The sequence below is a fragment of the Pantherophis guttatus genome, chromosome 5 (genome assembly GCF_059756535.1).
Source record: "Pantherophis guttatus breed Tessera chromosome 5, ASM5975653v1, whole genome shotgun sequence".
Lineage (NCBI taxonomy): Eukaryota > Metazoa > Chordata > Lepidosauria > Squamata > Colubridae > Pantherophis > Pantherophis guttatus.
The window spans coordinates 18861269-18886500 of NC_142067.1; the positions used below are offsets into that span (position 1 = coordinate 18861269).

A 25232-nucleotide genomic window follows, 5' to 3' on the forward strand; every position below is an offset into this window, starting at 1 on the left:
TCTTTGGTGCATATGCTCTCAGTGTACATAAAAAGACAAGATACATTCGTCAAGAATCATAAGGTACAACACTTAATGATCGTCTGTAGGACTCAACAATTAGGTTAGGGCATTCTGGAGTGAGTTGGCAGAACATCTTTTAAATCTGTATCAGCCTGCACTAACTATTGTCTGGAAGATACCCTGTGATGTTCCGAAAATAACCTTTATAGATTAAAACCATTTATTTATTTGTTTGTTTGTTTGTTTGTTTGTTTGTTTGTTTATTTATTTATTAAATTTTTATACCGCCCTTCTCCCAAAGGACTCAGGGCGGTGTACAGCCATATTAAAACCACGTATACCTATAAAATTTAAAAACAGTTTAAAATATATTAGAAATTTGGCCCTTATATTAAAAACTACAAACACCCGATTAATATTCATTTTCTAAGCCAGCCCAGCCTGTTGAAACAATAGAGTCTTAAGGGCACAATACAATTTCCCACTGTATTTATGAGGAAAATTTTCCTATGATGTTGAAACCTTGGTATCAAAATGCAACAAACCGTGAAAAAATGATTCTTAGCAGCTTTTTTTTTTTTTGCTGAAATAAGAAATAAAAGCCTTAAATAGGTTTAATCTGATGCTTACCTAAATTGAAAAAAATGTTTAACACCCATCCTGCCCCTTCTCCCCCCTCCCCCTCCCCCCAAAAAAAGGACAACTCCAGCTCAATTTTTGCAATAAATAAATCTTGGTTTTTGAAAACAAACAAGAGTTAAGTTTAACAAGAGTTAAACAAGAATATTATCTTGGTCATCCCTAGAATTAGTTTCTAACAGATAAATTGCTTTCCAATTAAATTTCACCAGTTTCATTATAAATCATGGAAAGGAATCCCCCCCCCCAAAAGACCACCAATGGCTAATAGGGGCATTTGGGGGAAAATGAGCAATATTAAGTGTTTATAAGCAAATAATTTTATCTTACAATCACTGATAAAAGTATTTTTCTACTACAATTTAATAGACCCTTGTTGCCCAGACAGTGCAAAGTTATGTTAAGTCAGGATTGAGAGTTGAACATTTTTATATATTCATTTCTATTTCAGCAATGTACTAGTCTGATTCAGAAAGGTTTCTTACACTGATAAATACATTTTTATATTAACCAGTACTATAAGTATTTGATTTCTTTGTCTCAATCTTATACCATACAAATTTCCTTTGTATTTTTAAGAATCTGCTTCAAAATTTTCTAACCTTATAATTATTAAAAACTTCATCAGCTAAACAGTGGATTGATCTCAACCCAAATGCATATTACACATTGTAATATGCAATATTGCATATTGTTTTCAATATCCGAAAGGAATAGCGTCAAATCAAGTATCTAATGATGCTCCAAAACATTGTATTATACATTTATCAACAAAGAAGTTAGATTTTTAAGCAAATTCTGAATGGATCACCTCACATTATACACTGCTACTACTTGGCTTACACTACTATGCCTTTCGTTAATCATTTTTTTCAGTACTTAGCAGAACAAGGTAAATATATGTGCATATGTTATGGGAATTAAACCATTGGGAAACCTATTTCTAAGCACCTTAGGTATGCAGCCTATTACATGTTGTAAGCTACTATTATATGGCTTTCTAGAAGTGTATCAGCAGAAATGCAGTAATTTGGCAAAGAGATGAAGTAATGGTCCTGCCACTTCTAAGCGTAAATTTTCCTAAGAATCATTTTGTATGTGTGCATATACATGTGTGTTTTAATATGTGGTCATATAATGTGTGTTTTAACATGTGATCATCAACATAAGAGATATCAACCCTCCTAAATAAATTTGGGTATAAATAAATATATGCAAGCAATTTAGATAATACAAAGCCAAGGCTGCAGAATCAACAGAGCCATTTCAGCAGATGAAAGATATTACCATTTTTTTATAGTAGTAAATGCTGAGTAAATGTCATACCACTTTAATTTAATTTAATTTAATTTAATTTAATTTAATTATAAATTTAATTTATAATTCACAAAGGACTCCCTTTTTTGTGTGAACCTCAGTTTCCCAGATTGTAAATTTCTGTACATTGTGCAATAGCCTAGTAGTCCCATATTCATTTATTGTTATACATATCCTGCCTTTTAAAATGACAATATTCCAAACATCTTATGAATTGTATTTTTTTAAAAAAAACTGAAATAATTACTGAATAACAAACTGTTAAGATCATTTCCAAAGGATCGTTGCTCCTCTGTTCCTCTTTCTTCAAAGGATCCTGAATCTGAATAGAAACACATTCACTGTTGTCTTGACCATTAAGGAATAATTGCAAATTGCAGAAAAATTCTGAAAAAATGTTCTAGGGAAACATACTTAATTCTTGGGGCCAAACTTCTCTCACTATAGGAAATTACGTCCTACTTCAGAAAATTACCAAGAGATAGCTAATGTCTTTCAGTGACAATATTAATTTCCTCATTAGTAGTTCTCCTTTACTTACAAGGAACATCCAGATACCAGAAAAAATGTTTTCATCAAAATTATGAATATTACTGAGTTACATAACTCAGTCCTCTTACCTTCATTATTTATTACAGAAATAATATTTCCCTGCCTTCCTAGTAGCTCCTAGATACCAATATAGCAGGGGTGTCAAACTCAGGGGCTGGATCCGGCCTACAGGGTGCTTAGATCTGGTCCATAGGGCCACCCAGGACTGGCCCGCGATGCTTCTGCCAGCAAAAGCAGAGCTCCCTTTTTGCTTGGAGATGGTTGTGAGGCCATTGCAGGCTAAAACGGAGCTCAGGAGCCCATTTTCACTGGCAGAGAGCTCAAGCCACCACAGGCACCTCCGACATGAATGACGTTGAGCTGGCCATTCCCACTCTGGCCACGCGCACTCCTGGCCCCCGAGATCAAAAACAACCCTGATGCAACCCTCAATTAAATCGAGTTTGACACCCCTGCAGTATAGTAAATATCTAATTGATTGTCCCTTTGTCTGTATATTATTACGTGAGCTATTTGATCATAATGTCAAAGCTTTAAAAGATGGAGCAAAGGGAAGCAATCGCCATTCTCAGAAAATGTGTTTGCCTTCTAATTTGCCACAATTTAACTCAAATGACAGTAGATGAGGAAAAAAACTGAAATGTGACTTAAAGTAACTATTGGCAAAAAGTGTCTTGATCGTTGGGAGAGAGGAAGAGAGCACTGACACCACATAGAAACCCCTAAATATTAAATATCTTGTTAATAACATGGGCCTGCTACTGCATGAAGTGTTTGGATAAACTAAAAAATGGTAGAATACAAAATGCTTGAGTGCTACCAATCATTTCTGTGTTTGCTCTTACTATTTGCAGTAAAATGGAACAAGTTGCAATAGTCTTGCAACTATATGAAAATTAGCAGTGAAATTAAACATTGGAAAAGAGTTCAAAGAGAACAAATTAAGAAATGCTGGAGGAAAAAAAATACTCTGTTGATTGATCTGATTAATTTTGAAGTTACTACGATAGATTGACAGAGGGCAGAGACACATCACAGATCTCAAAGTAGTATTTCAATTTCTAGATCATATCTAATTTATAACTAGGTTTAACTTGCTCTAATTAACTAATGAATAGTTGATGAATTAAGCCAGCATCACTTTAATCAGGGATATTGTTTATTTGTTTTAGTTTTCATCCATGTCCTAAGGAACAAACCTTAAAAATATTTTTAAAATATTTTAAGCATATTAATTACATTGCAAGATCATTGGCACGTGTGCTGATATCTCACAAAAGATATTTTATATGCAAGTTTTTTAGCATGAGGAATTACTTAAGACTATTAGCTAATTTGTTTGGATTAGTAAATACAATATTGACAATAATTGTATAGTTACATAATATACAAAATATAATTAATGAAGACTAATTGTCTCCTCATATTTGGAGCATGAACAGTGTAGACTTTCAAGCAGTAGAATTTGATTTTAATTGGATATGTACAGTATGATTCATGCATGTATGCACAACAATTACGATTGCTTTTAATATTACAGTAGAAATTCATTGAATCCACAGATCTGCTGTGGATTTCTCGTTCTGTTTTGTGATAAATACCTGTTCAGTAATATTTGTTATAATCTTTCAGGGTGAAAAACCTGACAAAACAACATGTTCTGTAACTGATGGTGAACAATGAGTCTTTGTTTGAACCTGAATGGTGAACATGTTTGTTTGGTACAGTACCTGTTCCTCTTTCACAGTTTTCATTCTTTTGTTGTAGGAAGCCCCATATGTTATGTGGAAAAAAAACAGAGAATTGTTTGAAGGGAATGAGAAGTATGAAGGTTACTGTGTAGACCTGGCATCAGAAATTGCAAAGCATATTGGCATCAAGTATAAAATTGCTATTGTCCCTGATGGAAAATACGGAGCAAGGGATCCACAGACAAAAATCTGGAACGGGATGGTGGGAGAGCTTGTATATGGGGTAAGCATTCTTTTGATGCAGGTTTTAGCTTAAAATTATCAACAGTGCAACTATAACTATAATATGCAGGCTGTTGCAGCCCATTCATGACCAATCATGAACCCTGAGGTCATGCTACTGCAATTTGACAACCAAAGTGACTTTCTATGGCCTGTTAAATAAGAAAAGGCGTTTTAAAGGGGGAAAGGGGTTAGTAAGAACAAAAGTAGCAGTTAAAACCCCAAAATTGAGTCTGAAAAAATGTTAAAATATATTTATCCTCCCTTCCAGTGATATTGTCACACATAGAATAGAATAGAATAGAATTTTTATTGGCCAAGTATGATTGGACACATAAGGAATTTGTCTTGGTGCATATGCTCTCAGTGTACATAAAAGAAAAGATACATTCGTCAAGAATCATAAGGTACAACACTTAATGATAGTCATAGGGTACAAATAAGCCATCAAGAAACAATATCAATATAAATCATAAGGATACAAGCAACAACCACATTGGCATACTTGCAAGACATTGGTTGCCTGGTAAAATGGTTTGCAAATCTAACCCCAGCAAATGATGGTACACAACACTTAACATTTATTAAAAATTAATAACGATTAATTTCACAATTTTTTATAAATTCTTCAAATATGAGAGAAAAGGACATGAAGGCAGATTGCAACACCATTGCTTCTTTTGTAAACCCTTCATGTATGTTCACGAAACGCTCGAGTTGGAGAGAAAATTGCATTTTTGTGCTGGAAGATACATTAAAACAATTTCCCTTTGATGGGTCATTTGTCAGAACATTTGAACTAGTAAATGTAAAAATTCCCAGACAGTTCCCTCTTTTTTTTGTCACTTAGAGAAGATGGAAATGTATTTTGATTATACAAGGGAATTATTGGAGTATGAAAGTACTCATCAGAAATGTGCATTGGCCCTTAATATAGCAGAAGGAGATTGATGAGTTTACTATCACTGCTGTGTCCACCCTGTCCCCAGCCCTTCTGCATTGGTATTCAGTGGTAGAGGATTTTCATGTAAAAGCTATTTCTATCCCCAGTATTTCCAAATTAGAACTGGGAAGGACACCCCAGAGGTCAAAACAGAAGCAGAAAAAGTGAACAGTGAAAGAAAAGTTTGATTTCATTTCCTCTTCATTTCAGGAAGGCATCTTCATCAGTTAAGATTATTCTGAATGCTTCTTGAGAAACTGCAAGGAAAAACTCACCTTAAATCATATATATCTGATCAATAGACATATTTATATGGCATATTTTTTTTAGGTCTTCTTTTTGATTTCAACAGTTTGTGCAGTATTACAAGACTGCCATTTTTGTAGAAAGCTCTGGATTGTTCTAGATGTTAATTTTATTATTTATTTTATTTATGATCTCTTTCCCAAGCAGATGACAAAATTTTCTATCCTAAGTGAAGATAGGAATAGAAATATTTCAGGTTAACCGGTCAACTGGTTATTTTTACACTTTTGAATTGACCGATGAACTAAAAAAAAACCCATCTTTTCTAAAGCATCAGAAGAGTATTATATTTTAATTTCATTGAAATAAATTGTCAGTTTAGTTCTGCACGTAGCACAAGCCAACATATCTCAGAAGTATGTCCCCTGGATCAAAGATAGTTTGCTCCTAGGCAAGATTGAGATTTTTAATCTAATTCAAGTGGATTAAGGAGGAGGCTCTATTGAAGACAATGAGGCTTAGTTGAAACAGTGAAGCTTCTTGAATTAAAAAAAAAACTTCTTGCAACTATTTATGCTGAAGGGATTTTGATAAGTAAATTTAGAGAAGAAGAGAGGATGTCAAGAGCTTTGTAGCTGTCTTTTTAATATGTTGCTCTGGTAAAAACTCCTTACTAGAACTAATTTAATTTGCAAGATTAGCTGTATTTTAATGCAGTTTTCATCATCTTTATCTATTGTACTTCTAAGATTTCAATAATTCCAATGCAAGTTGCATTTCGTTGTCAGATAATTTTAAAATGAAGCACAGCCCGCAGAGATAGGGTACATCTGTTCTTTCTTTCTACATTTTAATGACCAAAATATTAGCTACACAATGGTACAATTTTTGGAGATGATTTAGTAAAACCCTTTCTAGTAATGAAAGACATTAGCTTACATCCCGCAGATGTTCTGAAAAGCTTTAGCAGTCAAATGCAATTAAATATTCAACTTGCTGCAGAGGAATGTTCTCTGTTCATCAGATAATGAATAAGTGGTCACTGTCCATTTCTGTCATAGTCTGGGACAGATTCCGATGTAAAGTTCAAATAATTACTGCTGCATTGGACCAACCTTTCTTAGAGTAATATGTCAGAAAGCAGAAGTATAGTGGATTATGTGATTATATTTACCATCTGCTCTGTTTCACATTAGACTTCTTTTTAGATATAAACATGTAATAATAGATGTACTGTATACTATTACTTATTATGATTCCGAGATTCATGTTCACATGTAAGTTTAACTTGTAGTTGCTTAATGTAGACCAGGGTTGTCAAACTCAAGGCCCACGGGCCGGATCTAGCCCGCGGGGTGCTTAGAACTGGCCCGCAGGGCTGCCTTAGAAACAATGAAAGACTGTCCCGTGGTGCCTCTGCGACCCCCCCCCGGCTCTGTTTTCACTAGCAGAGGGCTGCAGGAGGCCATTGTAGCCAAAAACGGAGCCTCAACAAGTGACATTCAGCTGGTCATGCCTACCCTGGCCACACCCACCCCAACAATGCCCACCCCGGTCCCCCAAGTTCAAACACAACCCTGATGCATCCCTCAATGAAATCGAGTTTGACACCCCTGATGTAGACTATAGGAAAGCCTTTCAGGGAGGATTGCTATATTGCATTGAGCTACAAACTGAGCATAGCCAAGAATGTTTTATTAATGTTAGAATAAGCAGTGATAATATGCACAATATCCACAGAGGTAGGGAATATACTAAATCCATACCTGAGTCACTTTTTTTTGTTCAAGATAGACACAATGGTAGAGCAAAGCTCTGCATTAGGGATAGGTGAAAGAAAGATTTTTAAAAGTCTTTTTTTTAAAAAAAATGTGGCTTTGGATGTTGGCACTTGAAGCTAAGCTTGGAAGTGGACTGAACATCTCATCTGCCCAACTAACTCTGAAAACAATGTCACTGAAAGCCACTTTTACTTGGCAGAAATGATATTTTCATTGCAGGCAAAAATAGTTTCCAGATTTGAAGTTAATTGATCAAATGAATAGGTTTCCCTACCTATGATTAGAAAGCTAAGGAGAGAACTGGATTTTATCAGCACTTTTGAGAACTCGGCAAAATCACTTCAAATTTTCCAAGATTTTTTTTTTTAAAGCTATGCTGGTAAAACTGAATTGATTTTTTGAGTTGGGATGGAGCGGTGAGTCCTTCTTTAATCTGTATGCATGCATAAATTCCTGAGTTTATTGTTTGGCATTTCAAATGCCCAATGGAACATAAGCAGAAAAGGCTACAGAAGACTACTTCTCAAAAGGGGCACCAAACATAGGATCAAACATGGGATTCAGGTAGCATGCCTCATTTAGAAATACAAAGGGTTCAATTTGGAACTATTTACCATATTTCATACACTCTTCTCACAATATTAAACTGCTGTGTCCAGCAAGAAGCCTGATAAATTCATACATTATATAGAAAAACTATAGATTTTCGAAGAGCATATGTCTTCAGAAAAGTCTGGTAGGTTGCTTGATTCTTGTCTTTAAAGATGTGTTTGGATACCTAGGCTGAGCAAAAGAAATCCTTTACCAGCAATCAAGGAGATCCACTGTAAATTGGTTTTACTGATCTACTGTATATAAATCAAGTATCTGATTGGCTTTCCACTGTCTTCTTGTTGATCTACCTATGTAGTATAGGGTTTTCTACATTGAAGAAGGATGGTTTTACCTAATATAATATAGCATAATGTATGTTTCAGGATACAAGGCTGTCTGGATTTACATTAGCTATGCCCCTATCTTTAAGTAGAGTATAATTATACACACCTCTTAATTAACTGAAAATGAGTGTTTATCTCTCTCTAGAATTCTTCCTAATGCACTACCACTTTTTCCTTCCAAATGTCCATTCCTTAATTCCATTACAGTGTCTCCAGCACCATATTTTTGCCATTAGCCTCTATGTTAGCCATTCATTTTAGATCAGGGGTGTCAAACTCATGGGCCTGATGCGTCATGCGTTGGCAACACCCACTCCCGGTTTAGCGAAGGGAAAAAAAGTCACGCTATGGCAACGCCATGACGACGCAAGTTTGACACCCCAGTTGTTGATGGATGAAAACCTGTATCATCCACTTGTTGCAAAGTACAGTGTCTTATTGTTTCCCTAATCTCTATTTGTTTGGGTTCTCCTTTTCTTTTTACAGAAAGCAGAGATTGCAGTTGCACCTCTGACCATCACTTTGGTGCGTGAGGAGGTCATCGATTTTTCTAAGCCCTTTATGAGCCTTGGCATATCCATTATGATCAAGAAGCCCCAGAAATCTAAACCGGGAGTTTTTTCCTTCCTGGACCCCTTGGCCTATGAAATTTGGATGTGCATAGTCTTTGCCTACATTGGAGTCAGTGTTGTCCTATTCTTGGTGAGCAGGTTTAGTCCATATGAATGGCATACAGAAGAGCCGGAGGATGGTAGAGAAGGACCCAGTGATCAACCTCCTAATGAATTTGGCATCTTCAACAGTCTTTGGTTTTCCCTGGGTGCCTTTATGCAGCAAGGATGTGATATTTCACCCAGGTTGGTATAATGCTAAAATTGCTTCTAAGTTTGCATTTTATCCTTGAGGATAGAGTAAGGTTAAGCATAGTCATAATATATACCCCATATGTATAAGCACAGGCATTTTTTTTATGATACTATCCTTAGTTTCTTATCTCTTTTGTTTGTGAAGTTGTAATTGTCTTATTTTCCAGTTCGATGTATCAAGCTATTATTGCCTTTCCATAGATTACTAATTCTTGGATCTTCTTTTTTTTTCTTCTTTATTTGTAAAATTCATAGCTTAGAGCAAGGATAACAGTTCTCAATTTGGGGGCTAGAACTGTTGCAAAAGATGTTTGGAAAAAATGCCCAAGTTATAATTGTAAGAAAATGAAAAGAAAAAGGAATATTCCATTTTGTAAGGTTGCATTTATATTTTAGATTTTTTTTAAAAAAATTGTGTGTGTGTGTAATATGATGCTTTGTCTCAGTTTAGGTGCCTCACAACAAAGAACCCTTTTTCACTAGATCTCATAATATTTAATGTTTTCTCACAAGCATGTAGTAAATTGTGTATTCTGGAGATAACGTGTATCCCTAAAATCACTGATACAGACCCCTTAATGTCAGTGATAAAGGTAGAAGTTTCTATATTATTTGAAGGTAATTTGGAAATACATTCACAGTATTCTCAAATTGTGTTTTAGTTCCATTATGCAATTTCTCTTTTGGTATTTTGAATTAAAGTACTCATGTGAGCGATGCACTGGGTAGGACATAAATTGCTGAATTAAAATATTTTATTTATGTACTTGTATCCCCACTTTGTTACTTTTACAAATAACTCAAAGCGGTGAACATACCTAATATACCTCCATCCTCCTATTTTCCCCACAACACCCCTGGGTTTATATGTATAAACTGTAGTCCCTTGAAAATCTTTTTGTGTGGTTTAATTAAAGATGGAAGTAGACTTAGGTCCCATCAGAAACTAAGTTAAGTCCTTAAGTTAATGTTAATTTAACTGAAATCCTTCTAAAATTAGTGGAACATTGGTTAGACAGAACTTATTTTCCTTATTCATACATCAGTTTCTAACTTTTGTTCAAATAACCACATTCTGTAGTGTATTATGCACTACAGTGTATTATGTAGTGTATAGGATTATGCTACATAAGGCAAAATAGGTTAGAACGCAAATGATTTTGATATTTTTGGCCAAGATCCTTGCTCACACAGAGTAACTAAGTCAATGGCAATCACAAATAATTTTCAATGAACAAGGTTTATTTTTTTTAATCAATCTTAATTTAGAAACTCGCCAGCACGGCCAAATAGATATTTTGCTTTGTTTTATCTTCCCTGTTTGTATCTCTGTAAAATATAAACAAAAATTAATTTTGGAGTTCACTACTATGAAAGGGAAGCAGTGGCTAAGACACTGAGCTTGTCGATCGAAAGGTTGGCAGTTCAGCAGTTCAAATCCCTAGTGCCACGTAACAGGGTGAGCTCCTGTTACTTGTCCCAGCTTCTGCCAACCTAGCAGTTCGAAAGCACATAAAAAATGCAAGTAGAAAAATAGGGACCATCTTTTGTGGGAAGGTAACAGGGTTCCGTGCACCTTTGGCATTTAGTCATGCTGGCCACATGACCACTGAGACATCTTCGGACAGCGCTGGCTCTTCAGCTTTGAAACGGAGATCAGCACCACCGCCTAGAGTCAGCAATGACTAGCACATATGTGTGAGGGGAAGCTTTACCTTTACTATGATATGAAAATCAATGGAGGGGGATTCTCCCACCAAAAACTAACCACCTATGCACTTCGTGTTCCATTACTTTTACAAAATGAGATCAACTGTAGTCAAATGGTCAATGGTATGACGATAAGTGGGCCCCAGAACAACTCATAATCATTGAAGGCACCACTTTGAAGGGAAGTAGAGCCCTTACTCTGAATACAACAGAAAAAATGGTACAGAACTTTTTACTGTGACAATCAGACTAATATTCCCTATCATGGACATTTTCATCATCCGTATCAACCTGGTTATCTTGGCAATGGGTTAATTTATTTCTCCTGAAAGACATTTTTATAGTTTTCAGCCATTCTTTAATATCCTTCTCACCAAGAGAAAGAGATATGAAAAAGTTCAAAGTAAAAGGATGGTTTATATCTTATAGATACTATTTTAATAATTCCTAATCTTGTGAGTTCATCTTCCTGTATCTTATTCATATTCTGTTCTCCCTTAGCTGATTTCCCTCATATATTTGAAATACTCTTGAAGTTTTCCATGTTGCCCATCTTGAGACTAGCAGGGCAGGAATATATGAAGTGTCTGACCAAATTTCATCCAGTAGCTGGTCTATATTGTCAAAAAACAATATTGTTTTAAATTACAAAATCAATCCAGAATAGTGCTTCGTTGGGGAGAGGAGATTGGATGCAAAGTTTAAGATTTTGTGCTAGTCGACTATTTTTTATAAGGAGGCAAGTCTATAAGGAATCATTTCATTAGCCTGAGTGGTGCAGCAGACTAATGCTATTGTTAAAGGTAGTATTTAGCTTCCAGCTGCCTGCAATTACTGCGAGTTCAATTCTCACCAGGCTCAAGGTTGACTCAGCCTTCCATCCTTTCTAAGGTAGGTAAAATGAGGACCCAGTTTGTGGGGGCAATAAGCTGACTTTGTATAAAATATACAAAAGTATGAAGGCTATTGCTTAACACCTTGTAAGCCGCCCTGAGTCTCCGGAGAAGGGTGGCATATAAATCAAAATTAAAAAAAAAAAAATTAGCAGTCTGTTCATACTTGTACACAGATAAATGATAGACAACCCCATTCTGCTAAAATGTCTTGACAGTTCCCATCAACTGTACCCAGCATTTCATGAGACCTTGTTCACAGTCATTCATGCCTTGGTCACTTCCAAGGCATGAGTGACTGTGTTTTGGGTTACTGCAAAACTCTCTACATGGGTCTGCCCTTGAAGACCACCTAGAAGTAAACCAGTGCATGCAGTGTTAGCACCCCCTAGCTTTGTACACATTTCACCCCTGTTGCATGAGTTAAACCTCTGGGTGCAAGGTCCTGGTTATTACAGTTAAAGCCCTACAAGGCACAGGAATAGGCTATTCATCGCTCCCTGAGGTTATCTGTCCATCCCACTAGATCAGATAGGGTGGGTAGGCTCCAGGTCCCTTCCCTGAAATATTACCAGTAGGGAGTCTTAGGAAGAACATTAAACATAATCAAACCCAAACATTTGAGATCTCATTTTTGCCATATATTCAATTTTTTTGTGGGAAAGCAAATCTTAGTACTTAGTACTAATATGAGAAATAATAGTGAGAAACTGTTTACTAAAGTAGTACAGTATAGTAATACTATACTATAGCATACTATAGTAATACTAGTATAGTATTATAGTATAGTATAGTATAGTATAGTATAGTATAGTATAGTATAGTAATACTTAGAGGGATGCGGTGGCTCAGTGGCTAAGACTCTGAGTTTGTCGATCGAAAGGTCAGCAGTTCAGTGGTTTGAATCCCTAGTGCCGTGTAATGGGGTGAGCTCCCGTTACTTGTCCCAGCTTCTGCCAACATAGCAGTTCGAAAGCACCTAAAAAATACAAGTAGAAAAATGGGAACCACTTTTGGTGGGAAGGTAACAGCTTTCCGTGCGCCTTTGGCGTTTAGTCATGCCGGCCACAAGACCACTGAGACATCTTCGGACAGTACTGGCTTTGAAACGGAGATGAGCATCGCCCCCTACAGTCGAGAACGACTACCACATATGAGTGAGGGGAACCTTTACCTTTACCTATAGTAATACTATAGTATAGTATAGTAATACTATAGTATAGTAATAATAATATACTATATTAATAATATAATATAATATAGTATAGTATTATTATGGTATTATTAATGTTCTAATTGATAAATACCCAAGGTGATTTCTCAGTACTTAGCTTGGAAATCATTCCATTAGCTCCTGTAGCAAGCAGCTCCTCCTTGTAAGAGATAAATTAAACTTTTATTCAGAGTATATTAGATTTTTCTTCATTCCCCACGCTGTCGTTGCTACATGCTGAAGTGTGACTCAGATAATAAAGAGAAATTTTATTAAACAGAACAACGACCTTATTATGTGACACTCACGATGATTGTTGTTTGATGAATACATTTCCTGTAATAATTTGTTTTGCTGCACCTTCTAGGAAAATACACATATCTTATTCCTATTTAGGTCCCTCTCAGGTCGCATAGTTGGAGGCGTCTGGTGGTTCTTCACGCTAATCATAATTTCATCGTATACCGCTAACCTTGCTGCTTTCTTGACTGTTGAGCGGATGGTTTCACCCATAGAAAGTGCAGAAGACCTCGCAAAACAAACAGAAATTGCATATGGGACTCTAGACTCTGGTTCAACAAAAGAATTCTTCAGAGTAAGTTGGTATGCTTCCTGAAATTCAATTTCTCCATCCAGTGTGCGGCCGGTACTGTGTTCCATTACACCTAATCTGTTTTGCTTCTGTGGCCAATGCAATATTGAAGTTATTCCAGTTCAAGTTATTCAAGTTGTTTAAAAATCAAAAACAAGAACTGCTCCATTGGAGGGCTTTGATAGGCTTTTTGTGGTTGTAAGGTATATTTCAGGTTGGTTTTTGTTTTATTCTGTGGCAGGCTTTGATGAAAATCTATGCAGTTTTGCTACGTGCAGATACCGGATGAGAGAAAGTAGCTACATTGAAAATACATAGGATATGTTTCCAGCAGTTTGATCATTATCAATTTTGTTTGCTATGTTATAAGATATAAAAAATATCTTCCAGCAGCTGGGAAACAATGTTAAGTACTTCTAGGCAGTGGTGGGATTCAAATAATTTAACAACCGGTTCTCTGCCCTATTGGCCAGCTGGGTAGGCGTGGCTCGGTGGTTATGTGACCATGTGGGTGTGGCCTACTCGACATCACTCACGTCAATGGGCACTTTGCCTTAGCTGTTACAATGTAATAAGGGTTAACCAGAGAGGCAGTTTCTGCAAGCAGGGCAATAAAGATTAGGTTAGAAAAAACACCAGAATGTTTCCTTCCTGCCTTCCTTACAGGATTAGCCCTGTAAAGTGGAAAAAAACAAAATAAGATTTCTTCCAACAACCGGTTCTCCAAACTGCTTAGAAAGTTAACAACTGGTTCTCCCGAATAGAGGCGAACTGGCTGAATCCCACCACTGCTTCTAGGTCCCACTGATATAAACATGCATTAACGTCTTTTCAGATATGCTCTAAACATATTTTACTTTAGCTGTATTCACTCATTGACATTAAATGCTGGACACAGACAAACAAAACATTCATCATTTGCTGCAGTCTTTAAACGCAAGTGAAGTATTTCTGAATAGAAATCTATAATGCTATGCTGTAAATCTCACTGTTATCAAGGAGACATAGAACTTTATAAACAGTAGTATCTGTTGTCACTTGTATTCTTGGCTGTCTGTCCGAAATATGAACTGGATATGGTTCACTGAAACTGTTTGAGATGTGCTAAGCAATATGTTGGATCCAGAATTACTTGTATTTAAATTAGAACCATTAAAAATAAATAAATATTTCAGGTAAGAATAAGGAAAGTGGAATGTTTCCCTTTGAATACATACTGACACTAATCATGGAAATCCCTTTGTATGCCAGGATTTGCATCTATTGTTTGCATACAAGACCATATGCTTAGATAGATCCTATATATATATATATATAAGATCCAGACAAATGTCTGTTGATATTTAATGTGTTCTCCACTGAAAAAGGGAACTACAATGAAATTATACTTACCGGGGTATTAAGGTGTAAGGTCCTGCCTCTCCAGTCTTCTCAAGAAAGCAGCACTCTTGAAACGATTATCATTTCAAAATGAACTTTTATTGAAAGACAGTGATAGCAAAGGAAATGTAGGCAGGATCTGAAGCTTCCCGCTCAAAGCGTTTGGTTAAACTGCTACAAGCAAAGCCCCTCCAGTCCAGTTCAACATCAAGCCAATCCCAAGGTGTGAAGATGTTTGAGAACTTTGGGTCAACTCCCAGGAGCTTCAGTATCACTCAAAGCACATTTTTCTCCCCCTCCCTAACATGATCTGAGGCACATTCCTCCCCCCACCTCCCTATTTCCCACAAGGTGCAGCAAAACAAAGCAAATGAAAGCAAAGAAACCCTGTGCAAAGAATCCCCCCCCCCAGCCTCCCACCAGAATGGCAGCATCTCAATAGAGAACTATGGGACCTGACATAAAGTCTCTTAACAATAAATTAAATGGGTCATAAAAAAAGTTTCTAGGTAGATTATACCAATTTGTCTCATTTTTGTAAAGGGTATCTCTTTCTTTTATCTCTTACTTGAACAATTTCAGTATAGCCACCTGCATTTTGTGAAATGAGCTCCTATATAAATTTGATAGATAAATAAATAATTTCATAAGTTTTTTTTAATTTAACATTGTAGTAATAGATAGTGTAATGTGATAGCTATTTCAAAAGAAAGGGGTAGAATCCATAGTAATAGCAGATTAATTATGATACAGGTAGATGGTTATTTTATGACAGTTATTTCAGTATTATTGTGGATGCTGTCATATATTTCTGCAATGATCTTTTAAAGCAGAAACAGGGTAAGCTCAAATACAATTATATTTAATACATTCAATTGTTTATATTAAAAATATTTTTATTTATGGGGATCCCAACATTACTTTTTGTTCCATTCACTATGGAAATCAGAGCTAGATATAGAAATGTCATAAGTAGACTATTAACAAGTACTCTGAAGCTAGTCCATCAAACAAATATTTTAAGCATACAGCTGGACAGTTCAGACATGAATATCAACTATTTGTTATTCTTTGACTTGCTTTATGTACAAAAGCAAGTAGGATCACACTGAAAACAATATAATAATTACAGGCTTTGGATTTATTGATCCCAAGCAAGCAATCCAAAGACTTCCTCTTATATGTGTGCAAATAATCAAGAAATGGGAACAATCTTGCACTAGGAAGTTTTTTTAGGCTATATAGAGATTAATAGCCTATTCAACTTTTTTTTAAAAAAATCGCATCTTCAAAAATAGTAATTCACTCTATTCCTAACCAAAGTTAGAATAAAATGTTTTACTTTGTGTTGAATTATTAGCTCCAGAAAGTACACCTAGTACTCAATAGATTTACTGCCATTAATTCTGACTTCTAGTTACTGTTGTATGCACTCATATATATTTTTTTCTGATTTTTCCGGATTATATCTTTAAAGGACTTCAAGAACCAGGCATAAAATAGTTAAAATCTATTAGCTGTATGCCTGTCAAAACTGCAGTCTACTTTCAATGAAAGCATCTCTTTCTATCCAAAGAGACCTATTTCCTGTGGTGGAGTAACCAGATGACTCTTGATTTTATTCGAGATAGCAACCAGGTTTTGCAAGGCTCTTCTTCCTTTGTTGCATCTAACCTCCTTTTAATTTCCTTCAGAGATCTAAAATAGCGGTATATGAAAAGATGTGGGCATACATGAGCACAACAGACCCATCCGTCTTCGCTAGGACCACAGCTGAGGGCGTTGCCCGTGTCCGCAAGTCCAAGGGCAAGTTTGCCTTCCTCCTGGAATCCACCATGAATGAATACATTGAGCAGCGAAAGCCATGTGACACCATGAAAGTGGGCGGAAATCTGGATTCGAAAGGCTACGGAGTAGCCACACCAAAGGGTTCTTCATTAAGGTGGGTGGAATAATATAACAATCTAAAATGTGTTGTTATAGTATTCCACCTTCCCTGATGTCCCCGATCTAGTTCTTTTTGTGTTTTTCTGTGGACATGGTATGTTCTGTTTTCTTTTCTCCATTTCATATTTTCGATCGTCCAGGAGGTAACAGTTGCTCATAGCAAAATCCATTAAATAGTGACAATCAGTGTGTATCAGCCAAGGCCATATAAAAACCATACTCTCTCAACACTGCTTCCAAGTCTTTTTTTAAACAAAAGCCCAAGACCTGATGTTTACGCACAATGGCTTTTTAAGACAAAAACTGCAAAATTCCATTAAAAAAGTGGGAAATCACATTAGAACTGCTTGTGGAATTATGGACTTTGAAAATGGTCTTTGAAGTATTTGAAGCTCTTAATATTGCAGTACTGAAGTAGGGATAATCCTTGACTTGCAACCACAATTGAACCCCAAAATTTCTTTTGCTAAAACAACAGTTGTTAAGCGAGTTTTGCCCCATTTTATAAACTCTCTTGCCACAGTTGCTAAGTGAATCACAGCAGTTGTTAAGTTAGTAACACAGTTGGTCAGTGAATCTGGCTTCCCCGTTGACTTTGCTTGTCAGAAGGTAGCCTTTATCTTTTTATTACAGTGTACCTTGGTACTTATCGTTAATTGGTTTTGGGAAGCACGATGGGTACCAAAAATGAGCACCGAACAAATTTTTCCCATAAGGAATAATGTAGTGAATCACAAGTTAGCTGTCACCAACAAGTTCTAGCTTGTGTGTTGAGTACCAAACAAATGGTGAGTACCAGGACAAAATTTTCACGTCAAAATGCATTGGGTACCAAATTCGATGAGTTTCAAAGCTGCTGAGTACTACCACTCTATTTAGCTACTATTGTGTATAGGTTTTGTAAAATTTTATCTTTTTAATATTGTCAACCACTCAGAGTTACCTTGGGGTAAGATGGGTGATCGGATGGATGGATGGATGGATGGACAGGTAGGTAGATGGATGGTGGGTGGGTGGGTGGGTGGATGGATGGATGGATGGATGGGTAGGTAGGTGGATGGGTGGGTGGGTAGGTAGATGGATAGATAGATAAATAGATAGATAGATAGATAGATAGATAGATAGATAGATAGATAGATAGATAGATGATAGATAGATAGATAGATAGATAGATAGATAGATAGATAGATAGATAGATAGATAGATAGATAGATAGATAGATAGATAGATTTACAATAGATCTACAATAGTTATAAATACATGCCAATTGCCGAATACCAGAATTTTGAACACATGATCATGGAGATGCTGTAATAGTCAAAAGTCACTTTTTCAGTGCTAGTAGCTTTGAACAGTCACTAAATAAATGGTTGTAAGTCAAGGATTATCAGTATAGCATATAGATTCATTCAAACAAAAAAACAAAAACTTTTCCAAATGAGAATATTAAATATATTGCAGTGCAATCCCTAGTTCAGTTTATTCTGAAGTAAATCCCAATCTCTTCAGTGTAATTTATTCTCATAAGAATGAGCGCATGAATTTGAGGTTGAGAATAAGTCCCACTGGAAAGAAAAGGAGGCTTACTTAGAACAGAACATATTTAAGATGATGCCGAACCTATTTGTTTTTATATGCAAGCTGATTTGATTTGCAGATAAAAACAATCTTTCACCCCACCCTTTGATTTGTATTTAAAAAAGGAAATAATCTACAAAGCATTCTGAATAATGGCAGCTGAAAAAGCTGTGGACAATTTCAGGGTACCAAAAAAAAAATGTAGTATTTCTCTTATAGTTCAGCTGCAAAAAAATCCACAGTCCCTCAGTTTAATGTATGCAAAGCAAGAAAAACGTGACACAATAAAATTGTTCACACAATGCAATTTTCATCCCGGCAGGACTCAAGGATACTTGTTTAAAGCAGATATGTGATATAATCCCACTGCATTAGAATAGAATAGAATAGAATAGAATAGAATAGAATAGAATAGAATAGAATAGAATAGAATAGAATAGAATAGAATAGAATAGAATAGAATAGAACTCTTTATTGGCCAAGTGTGATTGGACATACAAGGAATTTGTCTTGGTGCATATGCTCTCAGTGTACATAAAATAAAAGATATATCCGTCAAGAATCATAAAATACAACACTTAATGATAGTCATAGGGTACAAATAAGCAATCTAATCATATTAGGAAACAGTCAATATAAATCGTAAGAATACAAGCAACAAGGTTACAGTCATATGTGGAAGGAGATGGGTGATAGGAACGATGAGAAGATTAATAGTAGTGCAGACTTAGTAAATAGTTTGACAGTGTTGAGGGAATTATTTACTTATTAATTACTTATTGTTTATGGAAATTGCCAGATAAATTCAGATGGACATTAAAAAGTACAAAAAGAAATATTTAAAAATAGAAGCTTCATGAAGAGAGAGGCTTCCAACCCAACCAAAGGCCCACCCAGAGATTACAAATTCCTTAGTAAATCTAGAAACCATACTTTGAGGCTGTAGTGGCAATTGAAATATTCTTCTCTTTCCTCTTCAATCCTGGGTTTTCTTCATTCTTCCTTTTCTCAGACTTGGCTCTGCTCCTAGAAAACAAATCAGATTGCAACTGGATCCTGGAAAATAGCCCATTTTTCTCAATGGCTTCTGCAAAATTAATAGCCTTTGAAGAAACCATATTTCTCAAGCATATGTGATTGCTGTTGTGCTGTATAACATTGGGCCTGGCAGAGTAGAGACAGCGGAGAAAGAAAAAGCTCTTATCCCTGCTTCTGCAAAATTACAACTGTAGACATTCCAGGGTAAAGGGACAGATGTCCTGCTCTTTTTCTCCTCCTTGCATAGAATTCTTAATGATATGTTGGCATTTGGTGGTATGAAAGGAAGTTGTGAGTGGGTTCAGGAAATTGGAAGGAGAGAAGCGGGCAGGGAGGGGGGAGAGAGAGAGAGAGAGAGAGAGAGAGAGATCCTTGAGAGCTTACTGGATGGTGAAGGGCTATTCTCCAATTTGGGTTGGCTTGGAAATATGCCTGAGCAGCTGTTCACTAGACGAGATCGCTAGGGCTCACTGCCTTAGAAGAGTGAGGAAAATCCTCAGGGACAACTCACACCCTGGTCAGCACTTCTTTACCCTCCTACCATCGGGAAGGAGATATAGAAGCATAGCCAGCCACACAAAAAGGGTGAAGAACAGTTTTTATCTGTGGGCTGTCAGACTCCTGAATGCGAAATAACATCATAACTATGTAGTACGATGGACTTGCAGGGCCGATGCAACGTGTAACATGTTCACACTGGTACAATAGGACTGGGTGTTTTGTTAATATGATTTATTGGGTTAGGAATTTTCTGTCTTCACTGTGAGTTGCATTGTGTTGGGGGAGGGTGCACTGAGGGAGCTCCACCAATCTCATTGTACATCTGTTGTGCAGTGACAATAAAGATTATTATTATTATTATTACTTTATTCATTAAACATGAAACTCAGTCAACTGAACGTTCAAAAATGCATCACAAATACCATTGACTGGTGCTAATGGTTGATACGGGTTGCTGCCAGCGTCCTAGGTATCAACCAAGTACCTTCTTAAGATGTACGATGTTCCAAGTAGCGCAGTTTTTTGCAGTTCCGCTGGTGATATTGCAGGAAGCTCCAATTTGTTGATGTATCTTATAAAATTCTTGGACATGGTATCAAGTGTCCCGGTGACAATGGGTATCACTGTTACATGTTTCATCCATAGCCATGTAGTTTCAATGGCCAGGTCGCGATATTTCATGATTTTTTCCAGTTCTTCTTGGATGAGAAGTGAAACATCTTCAAAAGAAAAAACAAGGAAGTCCAGTTGCCTCCTGAAAAAGTACCTCTGGGCCAATGCTGTTCTCTTGAAACTGTCTAAGATGCTATGCTGTTCCAAAGGTGCTTTTTCAAGAGGCAACTGGACTTTCTGGTTATTCTTTGAAGATGAAGAAGCTTCTTGGATGAGAAGCGAAATGTCTTCAAAGAAAAACCAGAAAGCCCAGTTGCCTCTTGAAAAAGCACCTTTGAGACAACCATGACCTGGATGACTGAGAATCTCCATAGATGTCTATGGTGTTGCCTAATACAAGTGATGCAACAAGGGACCAGCAGTGGAAGGCAAAGGAGAGGACAACTGATTGTGTTGTCTGTCCCTTCTGCCAAGCCTCTAATAAGTAAGTCTTCCACCACCCCCAGACTTCACAGCTCCCACAGTCCATCTTTTAATGAGGAGAACTGAAAATTATCACACATTGTGACTGCAGACCATCTGTTACTCTCACCTGCAATAATTTAGTACAAACAATGACAGCATAATGTATGTTTTCCCAGCTCAGTTGAAGATCTAGCATCTTCATTGATAAAGTATGCCAAGTTTGGTTAGATTTACATTTGATCAGGAGTTTTTCGGTTATGCAGATTTGCCTCTTTGCAGATTCATTATTCAATATATTATGTCAATGCAAAAACAGTATTCAAAAAACCCAGAAAACACAGAAAAATGGGTTAATGCAGTAACAAAGTTGCTTGTGTTCTGTAAATGCAACTCGGGTATCATTTGCAGTGTAGGACATGCATCATTTTCTGAATTCAAGAATAAATTGTCCATATATTTACTGAAGGTTTTTCTGTAGAACATTAAGTAGTGTAACGATTGGATCAGGTTTGGACAATTTTCCTCATTGCTTCAGGGCACAGCCATTCATTTTCTCTATTTCTCTGTAGTTTCCCTCCTCAGCTTCATAGACATTCTTCATCATCAATAATTCTGATAAAATGAAGACAAATTCTTTAGAGGAAGTAGAGAGAATTGTGAATCTCTTGGAATTTTGGTAACTGGAAGCAGTGATTTAGATTATAAAGATGTATGAGAAGTTCCTAAATTCAGTAAAGCTAGATTTCCAGCACAAAGCCAACGAAAACATTGTTATACATGGAAAAGTGTCAAGCAAATGCGAACATTTGGGTGATAATAATTGGTAACTAATGGCGTAGGCTCAGGATTTTTGCTGCTATGTATTGTTTTATTATTACAAAGAAAATTTCTCATGATTAAAAAAAAAAACAGTTTGGCTTGGCGTAAGGAAGGATGTTTTTTATCCCCAAAACTATAGGATAATAAAGAGTTAGAAATATATCTTGTTTTTACATTGAACTACCCCACTGTACTTCATCCAGTGCCCTATTGTGAATTGCTTCATTCTTATGAGAACGGTTCTTTAACCAGAAATAGTGTGGTTTGATAGTTTGCAGTAATTTTATAGTGAGTCATTTGACAATTTATGAGAAGGAGATTCTGCTAAGGTCATTTATTCTGCTTCGCAGTAGAGTGTCTATGATAGCCAATCTTGAGGGTGTAAATATCCTTGTATTCCATGGACATTCTGCATCCTTGGACCTCTCTAAGCACTTTTGGAATTACTTCTGTACAATTTTGCTTTTTACTAAATAAATACAAAATAGTTATTTGTTTAGGTACTGTGCAGCTTGTACTGTTGCGTCTCCAGATTGTTTTAGTAGTCAGGTTCGTTCATTCTAATCCCAATTATTTAAGAAGAAAGAAATCTGCATTGCTGTATATGGTCCTGGTGGCTCTAATTGTGTGTGTGAGAGAGAGAGGAGAGAGAAAAAAAGAGACAGACCATATTACATACAGCCAGAGGTGGTATTCAGCCGGTTCGGACTCGTTCGGGCAAATCGGTAGCTGCAATTTTAACTGGTTCACCGAACCAGTAAATACCACCTGGCAGCCAGCCTCAGGAAAAAGGTAAGGTCGCGGGACAAAGAAAGAGGCAGTTGTGGGGGAGGAAGCGGGGAGATTGAGTAAGAGCCGGGGCCTCTGAAGGAGGGGAAATGCATGGTGAAGGGAGAGCGGGCAGCATGCAGGAGGAGGCCTTTGACAGATTCTAAGTTTAGCCACCTCGGACCATGGGCAGAAAATGGGTAGAAAGGCTGCAATAGGTGTAAGTTCAATTTTTTTTTCCTACCGGATTCTGTGGGCATGGCTTGGTGGCGTGGTTTGGTGGGGGTCATGTGACTGAGTGGGAATGGCCAACTCGATGTCACTCACAACAAGGTACCGCCCCACCAAGCCACGCCTACAGAACCGGTAGTGGAAAAATTTGAATCCCGCCATTGCATACAGCTAAGATTGTTCATTCATTACTGCCAATTTAAATTGTGTTTGTAATTCAGGAAATGTGAGGAGAAAATTATTAGAAATTTTAGATGGTTTTCCCCATTGGGGCAATCTAAAATACATAACTGAAAAGTATTTCCTCTATGAATTTCTACCTATTCCTGTTCTCTCTCCCCCAAGGGTGTCAAAATTACGTTGGTCATGTGACTTATTGTGACTTTTTTTCCCTTCGCTAAAATGGGGGTGGGCATGTCCGTGCGTCATGCATCCAGTCCGCGGGCTGCGAGTTTGACATCCCTGCTCTACCCTAATTTAAAATGACAAAAATGTCTGCTGAGCCCTCCTTACCAGTAATCTTGAGACTCTTCTACCTATTCTGAGATGAACTGGGACAAAAATATTAGAAGAATCACAATGGAATATAGGCTTATAGATCAGCCTAATATAAATTATATGGTGCTTCCTTAATTTATGTTAAGATAGGAAAAGTTGACAAATCCTAGCTATTTGGCTCTTTTTGCTACCCAGCTCTGATGTTTTACTTCGCACCTCATACTTTATGAAATAAGAACTGGAGATTGTAGAAGTTTCATCAAATCCTTGCTTGGGCTGTAAGACCCAAAAGCCTATGAAAATCAGGTGCAATGAAATTGTTGAAGGTAGTTTTAATGCCAGAATAGATCAAAAGGATGAGGTTTTCTACACAATATTCCATAAGTGCCTCCCTAATCTAACCAATCTATTGAAGTGTGGTTTTAAAGACTCAACAATTAATTATGGAGGCCTGAACACTAAGGCATATAATAGTTTGGAGCTGTTGTTCCTAAATTCCATGAAAGGGTTATCCGGGAGAATATGCATATTGGGAAGACATTAGCCTTTGGAGTATGTTGTTCGTTTCTTTATGTCATTGCAGTTCCTATATACTGTAGATTATGGTCAATTATTATTTTGATAGTCATCACCTATCATTTTTCTTGGAATTAAAGGACGTACAGCTTGAAATGAAAATGGAAGTTAGAGCCCTGTTTCAGATAGACAAATAAAATCCATGTTTTTAACGAGAGGGAGATTTAGCTCAGAGTAAATTAGGTACATTAGTTCATTTATTATAGAAAACCACTGCAGAGCAAATAATTTGGTATAACATCTCCAACGATTGGTAGTCACTAGAAAAGTCAATTAAGAATTAAGGGCCCTGTGTTTAAATTCATGGTGTGACCATGTAATGCCTCGTGTTAATGCCAAGAGAGATTTGGTCATCAATTATCCCCAAAACAGAACCCCATGGAAGTATCAGTCCAGATAGTTTTACAGTGCAATTCTTTTTATATAAACAGCTGACTAGAGATGATATAATGGCATATGGAATCAACAGATATATCAAGCAACACTTCTACGTGGGAGTTTGATATCTGCCAAGAATTTTTCTGTGAACTTTATGCAACAAGACCAATTTAATTGCTGCCTTGAAAAAAGAACAATTTTGGACTTCTGTACTGTCTTCAGTGCAACCTCAAATTGATAAAGAAATTGATCAGCTGAAATTGAGAAATGCATTAGAAATATACATGATTTCTCCAGGCTTAATTAAAAACAATTTAGACAGTGATACCCAACTTTGGTCTATGTATTTACTGAAGTAGACGTAGAGACATGTGGAGATAACATTGGTGTAAGTATGCAGGGAAGATAAACGTGAACTCAATTCTGGGGAAGAGGAGCAGTTTCAGAAAGAAATCAAAATAACCATATTGTGATTCTGTTGACATCATTGGAAACAGATCAGGCTTTTAAGATTCTGTATATTATAACCTACAACATTAAAACAGCCTTCCTGTAATCCTTGTGACCTTTGTTTCCAAATCTATTGACATACGTAGTGTCAACCTTTAAGAAGGAAAGGAAAGGTCTCCCTGATAATTATCAATCTATTAAAATACTATCAGTAAATTATAATGTATAGCTTACAGTTAAAAGTAAGATACCAACACCGGAAATTACAAACTGAATGTAGACAGGAAATATTCCACGAAGTAGGCTTCAGGGAAGACAGAAATAC

The 25232-nt window shown here is 36.6% G+C and overlaps 1 protein-coding gene across 5 annotated transcripts in view; it reads left to right on the forward strand.

Moving 5' to 3' along the window:
* The window catches only part of GRIA4 (glutamate ionotropic receptor AMPA type subunit 4), a 281742-nt gene that overhangs the window by 225863 nt on the left and 30647 nt on the right, over positions 1-25232 (forward strand). For all 5 annotated transcript variants that reach the window (XR_015734379.1, XM_087894635.1, XM_060686217.2 and 2 more), the window contains exons 10-13: positions 4279-4485; positions 8879-9249; positions 13471-13669; positions 16741-16988. Coding sequence is in view for 4 of the 5 variants with exons in the window: in XM_087894635.1 (XP_087750761.1) it covers positions 4279-4485; positions 8879-9249; positions 13471-13669; positions 16741-16988 (1025 nt within the window). In the remaining variant the exon portion in view is untranslated. The remainder of the gene's footprint in view (positions 1-4278; positions 4486-8878; positions 9250-13470; positions 13670-16740; positions 16989-25232) is intronic.